General features: G+C 50.6%; 1 protein-coding gene across 1 annotated transcript; it reads left to right on the top strand.

Annotated features, from left to right (window-relative positions):
- The first annotated feature begins 228 nt into the window (after positions 1-228).
- Positions 229-11,704, top strand: Gpr15lg (G protein-coupled receptor 15 ligand). Its single transcript, XM_004867768.3, has 3 exons — positions 229-456; positions 2,450-2,521; positions 6,558-11,704. The coding sequence occupies exons 1-3, from the start codon at positions 387-389 to the stop codon at positions 6,641-6,643; spliced, it is 228 nt and encodes a 75-aa protein (XP_004867825.1). The 5' UTR covers positions 229-386; the 3' UTR covers positions 6,644-11,704.
- Positions 11,705-12,595: the final 891 nt, after the last annotated feature.

The following is a 12,595-nucleotide window of genomic DNA, read 5'->3' as shown; positions in this document are numbered from 1 at the left end:
TCCACAAGGGATTTATGGCCCTTCTCTCAGCAACATCTAAGAAGCAAGCAGGAAGATCTGCATTTCGTGGAATTATTACTAACACTAAAAGTTAACGTTCAATCCCAGCTCTTTCCTGAAGCAAGAGTTCCTTGCTCTGACTTGTGAGGCTGGAGCAGGTGGCTCTCAGGGCCTGGCATGTTACAGGTCATTAAATGTTTTCAGCGTCTTGAAAAGCTGGTTCTTTTCCTTTTGGGAGGGGCAGCCTCTCCCCTTTATGAGATTCCAGGGCTGCCAGTGCCCTCCTCTCCCTGCCACTCTATAAAGTGTCTGTGGCAGCCCTGAGAGAGGCCATCTGCCACCCTGCACAGCTCCCTCGCAGGCCGTGAGACTCCAGCCACTTTGTCATGCGGTTTCTAGTCCTCTCCAGCCTCATCTGCATCTTGCTGTTCTGTGTCTCCATCTTCTCCGGGGAAGGTAGGGCTGCCCCAGGGTGCTGGGCCCTGAGCGGAGTTTGCAGTATCTGAGGAGGTTGGAACAGGACATGCTGGAAAGCAGCCCTGACAAGCACACCCTGAGCCCTCCCAAACACACTGGGGGCCAAAGGGAAGCACCCTCTTACCACCCAGACCCACAACCTCTGCTGTGCCCAAGTCCTTTCCACCTAGACATTCTGGAGTCATCTGTTGTACCTGTACCATGCTTGGGTCAGAGGGAAGTCTTACTGGGTGGCAAATAAATTAATGAGTTCACCATGTGAGTTTGAACTTCTCACTCATGCACAGAAAATACCCCATGGGCTGGGAGACTGGGGGTGGACATGTGGGTGTATTCAGAAGTGGGGAACATGGTCTTTTCACACTGGACATGAAGACTTAGCTGTCCTGCCTCTCTTGTTTCAAATAGCTGAGTATTTCAGGCTCTTTCTCTTGTGCAATCCTCTAGAAAACTGCCTACTTTTATATTTTGTCTTCAGGGTTATGGTTATTTTAACATTTATTGGAGCTGAGCATATAGAAATATATAAAGGGGAGGAAAACACCTGGAATTTCATGATTCAAGAATAGCCCTGTTCAACGTTTTTCAAGTTGCCTGAATCATGTTTTAAAAATTTAATTGATAACTCTGGATGTCCAACATTGCCTTCATTTTACACTTTTTTCATATAATCACTAAAAATACTCATGATTGAACTTGCTTGTTCACATCAGAATGTCAGTAACAGTCCCTTGGGAGTAGCAGGATTATGGGAAGTATTTATGTGCTCAGCTTTCTGCAGGGAACGTGTGCCACCAATATAATCAGGAAAACAATGATTAGAATTTGTCAGGAGCGTGGCTCACAGCGCGTCATCAATCGGGCCTTTGTTTTAGGACAGGTTCGAGGTCACCAGTGTAACTCAAATGGCAACTCATGAAGACGGATATTGTTCCATAAAGATTCCTGTCCCCATAGGACTCTCCCTGGCAGATGTAGGAAGTGGCAATATTCAGCTGATATTTTTATATATATTATTTCCCATCAAGGGAGGATGCTATCGTTAATTTATGTGCCTAGACACTCAGATGTTCACAGCTGTCCACTGTACTACATATATGGAAATGCAGGCATGTGTATAGAAAATATTGCCTTTTTTCAAAATTTTTTTTTTTTTGGTACCGGGGATCGAACTCGGGTCCTTGCACTTGCGCAGCAGGCGGCGAAACCACTGAGCTAAATCCCCGGCCCAAAATATTTTTCCTTCTTTAATGAAGGTCTGATATATCAGTGGTAGGAAATTTTTTTTTTTCTTTCGTACCAGGGAGAGAACTTGGGTCCTTGTGCTTGTGCAGCAGGTGGCAAAACCACTGAACTAAATCCCTGGCCCTGCAAATTTTTTTATTAGTCCATGTTTGCAGTGCGTGATGATTACAATTGTCCTGGGGAGTTGGGACACGTACATAACAAAGGTTAATTCTTTTATGTCCCTTTCCCCTTCCCTCCCTCCATCTCTTGGTAAAGTATTTCCTATATTTAGGATTCTTTCCCTAGACTAGATTGCCTGGGGAAGAGTTACCATGTGGAAGGGTGGGGATACTTTTGAGCCACAGTGCTGAATTGTTCCTTAGATGGGAACATGAGGAGAGCTTGTCTTGGTAGCACAGTCGTCTCCCAACATTGACTTTGTCACTTCAGAAAAGTAAAATAGGGCTGGGGATTTAGCTCAGGGGCACCATGCCTACCAGGCAAGCGCAAGGTCCTGAGTTCAATTCCCAGTAGCAAAAAAAAAAAAAGAAAAAGTAAAATACACCAAGGTCCACCCTTCTCCTCCCATGACCTGGCTCATCTTCAGTTTCCTTGAGCAAATATTCCTGAACCCTGGACCTAGGGAGTAGAAGCCCATGCAAACTGTCCCTACAAAGACTCCTCCACCCCAGGGTGTCCCCAAGCCCACTGAGGGAGGTCTGTGCTTGTTTGTGTCCACCCTCAGGGAAAAGGCTTCGGATCAAGATACGGAAACCCAGGCCCTGCTGCCGCCAAGCTCCTGGCTTTAACCTAAAAGGTAAGCCCCTCACCCTACCTGGGCTTGGCAGGGGAGGGCAGCTCTGGGGTGGCCTTGGGACAGGACAGACATGTTGATCAGCCCCTGCCTGGGCATGACGTCAGAGGGGGCCACAAGCAAGTGTGACCACAAACAGGCATGACTTCAGGAAGCTTAGAGTCTAGAGGGAACCCATCCGCCCTCCAAGAGGAAATAAATGAATAGTTTCAAACTGAGCACACTGAATCAAGGCCAAGCAAGATGCAATTAAGAAGTGGTGTGGGGCACACCACACAGGTCCCTTGAAGGGGACGTGACATTACAGACACTTGAGGAAAGGTCAGGAGCCTCCCAAGGGTGGTAGAAGTGGGTGGGGCATGCAGGGGAAGGAGGGGGCTGATAGGCTGGGGTGGGCAGAAGACACCAAGGAACCAAGAGCAGGAGGTGCTCCGGAATCTACACAGACTGGCTGCCTGAAAGCCACAAGAGTCTGGAGCCCCGGCCAGCATGCAGGTCCACAGCCGGGGATGGAGCATGCTGAGCTGAGAGCTCCAGCTTGGGAAGGAGAGGGCAGCACTCTGGGATGTGAGCGGGCCACCTCCAGGCTCCAGCACAGGCTAGAGGTGCAAAGCTGGGCTCAACAGTAGGTGGAGAAGACCAAGGCTGCCTTGCCCAGGCATGGGGACACCGAGTGGAGAGGGATCAAATCCAGGCTGGGGCACCCCAGGCCCACGCTAGGGCTCCAGGTCAGGGGCCAGGCTGACACAGTGGAGTCACTGGTCTGGGGGAGAGGTGGGAGCCCAGGGACCACCATGGCCTTCGTAGTGAGAGGCAGACAGCACTGGGCAGGCAGGGTCCCACCCACAGCTATGGCCAGAACCTGCAGTCCCTTTCAGCTAGTGAGGGCCTGGGCCAGGGCCAGCTCCTGAGTGAGTAAGGGGAGAGGGGCACAGGCCGGAGAGCTCCAGCCTTAGATGTGGCTGCCAGGTGCTTGGTTCACACCCAGCTGGGTTCTCACACCCTTACACCCCAGAGAGTGAGGCACCGGCCCAGCCGAGGCAGAGGTGAGGTGGCTGGTGGCAGCTCTGCACTCCAGGCTGGATTGGAGGAGGAGAAGGAGAAGAAGGACAAAGAGGGGGAGGAGAAGGAGAAGAAGAGGGCGGAGGAAACACAGATGCAGATATACACAGAGACACACGTAGACACCACCCCCCCCCAAAGATATTGACACACAGTTAAACACAGACACTTATACATTCACACTACACACAGAGAGACACAGAGCCACCACCCACTACACATGCACACATGAGCACACAGTTTAGAGAGGCATGGGTGGCTCGCTCACTCCTCACACACATGACCAGGGCAGCTTGTTTGGTGGTCATGTGGTACCTTAGAAGAATAATCTGCCAGTGTGGCCCTGATATCAAGGCTGGACTTTGCTGGGCATGGTGGTGCATGCCTGTAATCCCAGCACTTGAGAGGCTGAGGCAGGAGGATCACTGAGAGTTCAAGGCCAGCCTGGACTACATGTCCAGACCCTGTCTCAAAAAAGCAAAATTAAAAAAAAAAAAAGACTGCGTTTCTTTCCTGTGTCTATTTTTAAAATTCCATTGCAGAAACTGATAAACCGCTAACAAAGGAAGTGCCAGTAAAACAAGCATATTTACTGGATGCTGACCGTGAGACCTCATTTAAATCCTTAGAACCACCCTAGGGAGGTTTCCTGTTGTATAGAGAAACTGGAGCTCAGGAGGAAACTGAGGCAGACTAGGAACCAGGGACTGTGCACCTCTTTCCACCACAACAAACTGCCTCCTGCATAGAAGGAAAGCATCCTGCAGCCTGTGTATGTCACATGCCACTGCCAGGAGGCTTCCCGGAAGGGGGCAGGGGTACACCATCCTTTAGGAACTCAGCTCAGCACCCAAGGGTGGTGAGGCCTTGAGCAGCTAAGGCTCTGTCTCCCTCCTGGTTTGGTAAATGGTGTGATGGGAGGATCCAACCCCAAGCCTTGGTGTGGGGTCAGTGGGTTAGGTCCCTAGAGCTCGGCATGGCCCACCTCAGGCCCTGCTGTTGCAAGGGAGGTGGCTGGGCCTTGCCAGGGGGCCAAGCAGGAGATCACTGGGCCTCCCTGAGCAGGTGACATACAGGTGCTGGATGGTTGCAGCTCCTCATTCCCCGAGTGGCTTATACCTAATGCTAGGTAGGGCCCATGGGGATGGTAGCTACGGAAGGCCCAGGACTCTGGCTCAAGGCAATAAAATCATCTTTGAAAACTAATTCCATGTATGGCTGATTTGCTGAACTGAACACATCTACCAGTTTACTGGCAGGGGAGAGAGCTTTCTTCAAGCATTTGGTATTTTTAGCCATCTGCCTAGAGGTGCTGCCTTAGTTACAGAAAAACATTACTGGTGCTGCCAGCTGTGGCAGGGGCTGCTCGGCCTTAAGCTGGGGTCAGATCCACACCAGGTGAGGCCCCACAGCCAGACAGGAAATTAGGGGCCTCCATCAGAGATGCTAGTGGAAAATTCTCCTGACATGCTATTCAAGGAAAAGAGTAAATTACACTGCATAATGCTCTGATTATCACCATGGGAAGATTAAGGCACTTTCAAGGGGTAAGAAAAAATGAAAAGAAAATCACACCAGTGTTAGCACTTAGTTATGATTAATACATGAGGCTGTAGGTGGATTGTGATAATTAGTTTTTTGTATACCTACCACTTACATAACAATTTCTAGATGTGGTATTTACACCTGCTAATGCATTTAATCCTAATAATAATCCTAAAAGTTAGATATGATTACTGTCTTTATTGTTACAGATGAGTGACCAAACCCCAGAAAAGTATAATAACTTGTTCATACCCACACAGCTATTCAGTAAACAGTTCAGCTGGGCTTTGAATCCAAATAATTTAGCTCCAGATTCTATTTTATTAACTTTCACACTAGAATGTGTATAGAAATAACCTGGAAGCCAGAGAGAAAAAAAGAATAATCTTATTACCATAGCTTAATACCCTTCCTATTCATTTGTGTCTCCTTTGTTTTTTTTTACAAAGACATTTACCTAATTTTGGTGTTTTTTTGTTTTTTTGTTTTTGTTTTGTTTTGTTTTGAGGATCAAACTTGGGTCCTTGCGCTTGTGCAGCAGGTGGCAAAACCACTGAGCTAAATCCCCGGCCCACTGTAATTTTGTCTTTATTGTACCTTTTTTTTTTCCCAGTACTGGAGTTTGAAACCAGGGCCTTCATGCTGAGGTACATTCCTGCTTCTTTTTTATTTTTTATTTGAGACAGGGTCTCACTAAGTCACCAGATTGCCTGGGCTGGGCTCAAACTTGGGATCCCCCCACCCCCACCTTCCAGAGTGCTGGGATTACAGGTGTGCACTGCCGTGCCTGGCTTCGTACCTCATTTCAAATTTTTATATATTGACATTAAATCATAACATTTTTCTTTGTGTTGGTACATAGTCATCACAGTCGTGGGATTTTACCACCAAGAAATGTTTCCATCATCATGAGGTAGCATTACTAATTCGCTATTTCTCTAGTCTACATAGGATATTCAGATTATCTGTGGAAATTCTTCCTAAATTTTATTTTGTTTTGTTTGAGACAAGGTCTTGTTATATAGTCCAGGCTGGCCTCAAACTCATGGTGATCCTCCTGCCTCAGCCTCCTGATTGTGCAAAATGGAGGGTAGTTCAATGCACAGAGTACTTTTCTTCTTGTGTATTATTCTGCCCACAACGGAGCTGATTTGACAAACAATGCATGCAGAGCCTGGCCCCTGCTGCCTGGAGGAGACAGGTGGGGGCCCTTTGTGGACCCTCCCTCCATGATTGTCATGAACAGGCTCCCGGCCGCCTCTGTCAACCTCCCCACCCTCTGCCAGTCATCAGACTCCCGACTCACCTGCCGGGAATGAAAGGGTCAGGAAGGTCTTGCTCTGACTTTTCCAACATTGCAGTTTGAGGATGAGTCTAACTGTGTTTCCTCCCTCTCACCCCATCCCTTCTGGCTGGCTGTTTCTCCCTCCAGGGAACCACACCAGGCTATGCCGACCATGCAGGCCCAAGCCAACACCACATCCTTGGGTGGTGCCTGGGGCTCTCCCACTGATGTAGCGCCGCTCACCAGCTCCGTATTGCTGAGACCCTCCTGCCCAGGCTGCGACACTGACACTGGAAGCCTAAGCTTGCCTCTCTCTACCTGAGCAGCAGTGAGCAGGGATCGTGGAGGGCTGCATCTCAGGAACAAGAGCACTGAGTGCAGAACCCCTCCAGGTCCTGGTCCACACAAGCCGGGCTCAGCAGAGTGGCTCCAGGACCTATTAGTGTGGCAGTCGAGGAATCCATGATGACCCTAGCATCTACAGATCCAGACACGCCCAAGTCCCCTGGAGACTGAGGCATCAGGACCCAGGGCAGTCAGCCAGGACTGCAGTCTCAGCATTCCTCAGATGCACCCAGCCTTTTGGCAACCATAGCCCCCAAAAAACCCCCCAGCCAGCTTCCTGACCTGTGTCAGCTGGAAAGAAGCCCCAAGCAAACTCATAATAAACACAAGCAAAATACATGGCACATCCTTGTTTGGGTAAGGCAGGGGAGGACTGGGCCACACACGTTCCTGCACCCCTTCCTCCCAGCGAGATCACTCAGGACTTCTGCTGTGATCTGGGCACGACACCACACCCTGGTTTCCTGTAAAAAGGAACTCACAGGACCGCTGGAGTGGGACAGCAGACAGCTGTGACATGCCCACAAGGAACTGGCTTGGGGCGTCCCTGCTTTCCTGCTCTGCCCTCGGGGGCTGTTTATGTCCTCTTGATCACAGCTCTACAGAGCTGAGCCTCAGGGAAACAGATGGCTCTGGGCTCAGATGCTTATCTCCCAGCATAGAGCCCTCCTAATCCAATTCTCCAAGACAGCCAAGAAGCCTATTCCCATAATCCTCAAGCTGGAGGAGGACACCAGGCCACCAGATGTGAGGCTGAGGGACAGAGGCTCCTGGCAGGGTCTGGGGACCTGGCATCCAGCAGGCTCAAAGTCTGCATCTTGCCCCAGGCCAGACTTCTTCATGCTCGTCATAATAGCTGTCATGGTTTACACATCACTTCTCGGTCACTCTGTCCTGGGTAGGCCAGGGTCAAGCCGGTGCTGGGCTCAGAGGCTCTGAGATGACCAGACTGGAGCACAAGTGTGTCCTCCTCTGGGAGGAGGACATGCTCTGGGAAATTGTGAGCCCAAGGGAAAACTGGAGGATAGAAGATAGAGGGGATGGAGGAGAAGGGGATGAAGCAGGAACTGGGCTAGAGGGGGAGGCCCTGCTGGAGAAGGCAGTGGGTGAGGTGTGGTGGATGTGGGGTGTGTGGTGTGTGTGGCATGTGTGAGTGATGTGTGGAGTGTATGCACCTGTGTGGTCTGTACAGTTGTGTGGTGTGATGTGTGTGTGGTATGGTTTGTGTGTGTGTGTGTGCGTGCACGCGCATGGTGTGCATGTGGTACGTGCGCTGTGTCTGTGGCTATGTGTGAGTGTGTGTTGAGGTAAGGTGGGGCACAGCAAGGCCAGCCAGGAAGAGGTGAGGGTTGAATCAGAACTCAGAACCGGACAGCAGCATGGGGCCCAGGGGACTCAGAGGCTTCACTCCCCTTTGTCTGAGATGGTGGCAGGATCTACAGGTCCCCAGATGTCTGGGGTTCATTTGAGCACAGAAAGAGCCAGATGGACATGTGAGCCAAGCAGATGCATGCGGCTGAAGGCAGGATGGATGGGGAAGGGAAGGCACAGAGGGAGTGGGAGAGGAAGAGGTGCACAGTGGCACCAGGATGTGCTGTCTGGGGTTGGCTGTGGGGAACAAGTTTATGTCAATGGCTCCTGAGCTGTCACACCCTAGTCAGGAGCTCCCTCAGCTGGAACCAGCCCTTGGAGAACCAGTGATTCCTGGATTCTTGTCTCTCCCTCTGCTCCTCTCAATGCTACCTGCCCCCCAAAACAAGAAAAAAAACCCACACAAAACTAAGCAGGTGCTTTTGAGAATCACCCAGGAGGAATGACTCAAGCCATGTGCCCATTTGCAGACCTGAACTCTCCGGAAATAGGCCATACAGAGAAAGGCTGCAGCCTTAAAACCCATCTCCCTGAGGGCCTCAGGTGGTGAAGACCAGATCCTTACGTCCCTAAACCAAAGGAAAACGTGGCTTGGCCCTTGGGGACAGGGAGCCACTCACTGCCAGCAGGTACAGGGAAGAGGCTGGCCTTTGGGACAGCAGCCCCCTGGGGCAGCCCAGGGAACTGGGGCCCTGCACCTCCTCCCCAACCTGTGCCATCTGTACATCCCTCCCCTGAGGAGGAGGAAAAGCTGGATTCCCAAGCAGAGATGCCCATGGCCCTGAGAGAGGAAGGAGCTTCGTCCCAGAAAGACACTGCAACTTTAAATTTGCAGCATAGGCACTCAGACCTTCTCTGCAGTAGGAGAACTTTGCTCTTGAAGGACTGACCAAGTCCTATAGGACAGACCTTGTGAAGGAGGCCATTCAAGTATGGGGACAAAACCCAAACATCTGGAATAATAACTTCAGAATAATAAAAGTAGAATTCTTATGTTGCCCTAATTGTCCCCTTGAAGAATCTAGACATGGCTGCCGGCTATAGTAAGGTGAGAGAATACAGTCTCTATGGAAACCAAAGGGGTCCAGACTCCCTGAAGGGCAGATACCTGGTGTAGCTGATAGAGCACAAGACAGACTTGGGGATCAAATAATGGCCACTTGGTGACACTACGGAAGTTAGATAACGTCTAAGAGCCTCCATGCTCCCATCTGTAAACTGAGGCTGAGACTGTGTGTCATGGCCCATCTCATCTCTGGGCAAGCCACCTTGGATCTCCACAGAGGCCAGAGTGGGACGGTGACCGTCCACACAGCAACTTCACTCATGGTATCAGAAGCTTCCTGGTCTGGATGTGTCCTGTGCTCTAGTCTGGTCTCCTGGTGGAGGCTCGACCTGGCCCATTTATTAGCAGCCTCAAAACACATCAGCAGCTTAGGAGCAACTAACAGACTCACCATCAATAGCGCCCTCCCCAAAAGAGGTCCTAGGCCCACAGATGCTGCTTAACCTCAGTTAATCCACATTGCCCTCAGGACCTGCAAAGTGTTAACCATAAAGACAGGAGGTTTCCAGTTGCAAGATAGCTACACTGAGAAGTCCTTTCCATATCAAGACACAACGTTTTGCTTGTCCAGATCAATGTTTTAAAAATCCTGTAGTTGTGAACATTTATTCATGTGCCATGGTCACCACCTATCCCTATTGCCTGTCATCTCACTGTTGCACACATTTCCACTCCCTTCCTCACTCAGAAGTTTATACTCCCTGTATACTTGCTCTGTCTATTTATGGAAGGAGCAGGGAGCATGTCAAAGGCATCTAATCGGCTGTTGATTAGAACCAGAAACCAAGACTCCTGATATTCTTAGCTGCCGTTCATTCTTTCATTCATTTACTTCCTGTCTCAGTTTCTTTTTCTTGTTGCTGAGACAAAGTACCCAACACACAAAGTTAAAGGGGGAAAAGTTATTTGGCCCACAATTTGTAGAGGTTTCAGTCCATAGTGGGCTGACTCCATGGCAAAGAGGCATCACAGAAGAGAAACAGTTCATAGCAGGCAGAAGGAAGCAAGGGAGGAAGTAGCAAGTGACAAGTGACAAGCGACCATTCTCTTTCTGTCCCGTATATCCTATCCAGGTTACCCACCCTTAGGAGGTAGCACTCACACCCAGGGTGGGGCACCCTTAATCCTAGCATTGCACTGGGGGTCAATCAGCAGCACATCCTTGATCCCAGCATCACACACCCTAGATCCAGCCACCTCAGAAAAGCCCCACCTATGACCACATGAGGCTTTGGGGTGGGCAACACAAGCCCTAATACTCCCTCATTCATTCAGCCAGTTATAACCATTCATTGAGAACTGTGACAGTTTGGATAAGTCTCCCCTTAAGGTTCTCCAGGCCATGGGGCTATTGGAGGAATAAACATTTCTTTTTATAAGTTGATTATCTGAGGCATATGTTACAATAATAAAAAGTTGAGTAACACAAGGACCTACTATGATCCAGCCCTGTGCCATAATAAAGCAATGTATGAATAAAACCCAGCCTCTGAATGGCTCACAGCCTCTTGGAGGAGACACCCAAGCAGTCAGATTTCAGCACTTCAGTCTCTTAAGTGCCCTGTTGTGGCAACAAGGAGGGCCGGTTCTGCGTGAGGGCAGAGGCGTGGGTGGAGAAGAGGAGCCTACTGGAGACGAAGACCTTCTTTGATGTGTTCCACACCCAGGTTCAGTCATGCAGTGGACTGAGATAGCAAAGGAGACAACTATAGGATGGAAACAGGGCAGCTGGGGCTGGAGAGTCTGCCCACCAGGGTGAGTGTCACATTGAAAGTGGTGGTGTTACAATCCAGAAGTCAGTTACATGGAAACAGAACAGGGGCAGTCTCTCGATGAAGGGGGAAGGCAGGCCTCAGACCAGGAGGGAAGGGATCTCTTCCTCTTGCCACAGGAAACTGAGGCAGCCAGCTTGTACTGGGCTTTGGCACCTCAGGAGGACAGGGGAGACCATGTTCAGAGTAGATGTTATCCAGGGTTCCACTTCTGGCACTCTGGGCCCACAGCTGAGCTGCTAACTTTAGAGCCCCCTGCTATGAGGAGGAACTCCCAACTTTCATCCAGGTGGCTCCACCTGGCCCAGATCTGTCCCTCTCCTGGGCTGCAACAGACAGCAAGTGTCCAAAGACAGACTTTCCAAAACTCAGCAAACACTGCAGGTCTGCTCAGATCCCCTAATTACACCACCATCCCGGGTACCAAACCCCATCCTAGACCACAAACAGCTATTTTGCTGACTCAGCAGCTGAATGGATCAGCCAGGGACACCATATACCAGGGAGAGGGCAGCCTGTAGGGGCAGAAGCAGAATTCGAGGTCCTGCTGTGGCTGCACACTGCCCTTGTCATCCCCTCCCAGGCAGGGTGGTGAGGAGGGTGACCCCAGAAGGGCAGCACCTGCTACTCACCATCTCCTGTGCACTAGGGGAGGCCTGGAGAGCACCTGGCCCCACCCCTCCCTGGACAGGTGTGCAGGTACACTCAGGCCTATGTGTTCATGTGTGCACATCAACTGTGAGCAAGTCACATGTAGATGGTGTGTGTGTGTGTGTGTGTGTGTGTGTGTGTGTATGCAGAGGGGTCTGCAAATGAGACTGGAGCTCTTCGTGCATGCATGCAGACAGTTGTGCGGATGTGTGTGGGCAAAGACTGTGGATGAGTGCACACAGGAAGACCAGGTAAAGGCAAAGGTGTGGAAACGTGCGTGAGTCCAGGGGGCATGTTGGCAGACTGAGCCAGAACACATGCATGCCCAGGCAGACAACCAACACTTGGATTCTCACTTAGCAGTTCTGGACCAGCTGCCACAAGTCCCCGGAGGAAAAGCTGTCAGAACCTGACCCGAGATGGCCTGATTTGGTCAGCATCCATAGGTGCTGTTCATGAGGCCCAGGAGAGGGGGATTTCACCAGTCACCATGAGAAGCTGTCAGGGGCCTAGAGGTCAGGGTGGCTGGGATGCATAAGGCTGTGCAAAGTATATGGGTGAGGACAAAGACCCAGGTGGCAGGGCAGGTGAGCCCCTCCCAGCTAAGACAAGCTGCACTCTTCAGGCAGTTTCTAGACCAGAACATTGCAAGGTGACAGTCAGGGTGACAGTGAAGAGCTGCTGTCTTCCAGGGTGGTCAGGTGCTCTGGGGACAGGGCCAGATCTAGGGTGGTCACCCCACCCCAGGCTACTGCAGACTTTACTGATTTCAGCATTGAAAGTCCTGCATCCCCAGAGAACCTCAGTCCTCCTGAATCTCTACACTGTGTGTGTGTGTGTGTGTGTGTGTGTGTGTGTGTGTGTGCATGCGTGCGCTCATGTGTGTCTCCTTAGGGAAAAGAATACCAAGTACAGATACAATATGAGAGCTAAGGAGGGGATGCGTGCCTGAGGGACCAAGCTTCAGTAGCTTCAAGGTC

Source organism: Heterocephalus glaber, unplaced genomic scaffold (assembly GCF_053883595.1).
Source record: "Heterocephalus glaber isolate CG9 unplaced genomic scaffold, H.glaber_assembly_v1.0 deba00001755, whole genome shotgun sequence".
In the NCBI taxonomy this organism is placed as follows: Eukaryota; Metazoa; Chordata; class Mammalia; order Rodentia; family Bathyergidae; genus Heterocephalus; species Heterocephalus glaber.
This window is presented reverse-complemented; position numbering and strand designations above follow the sequence as displayed.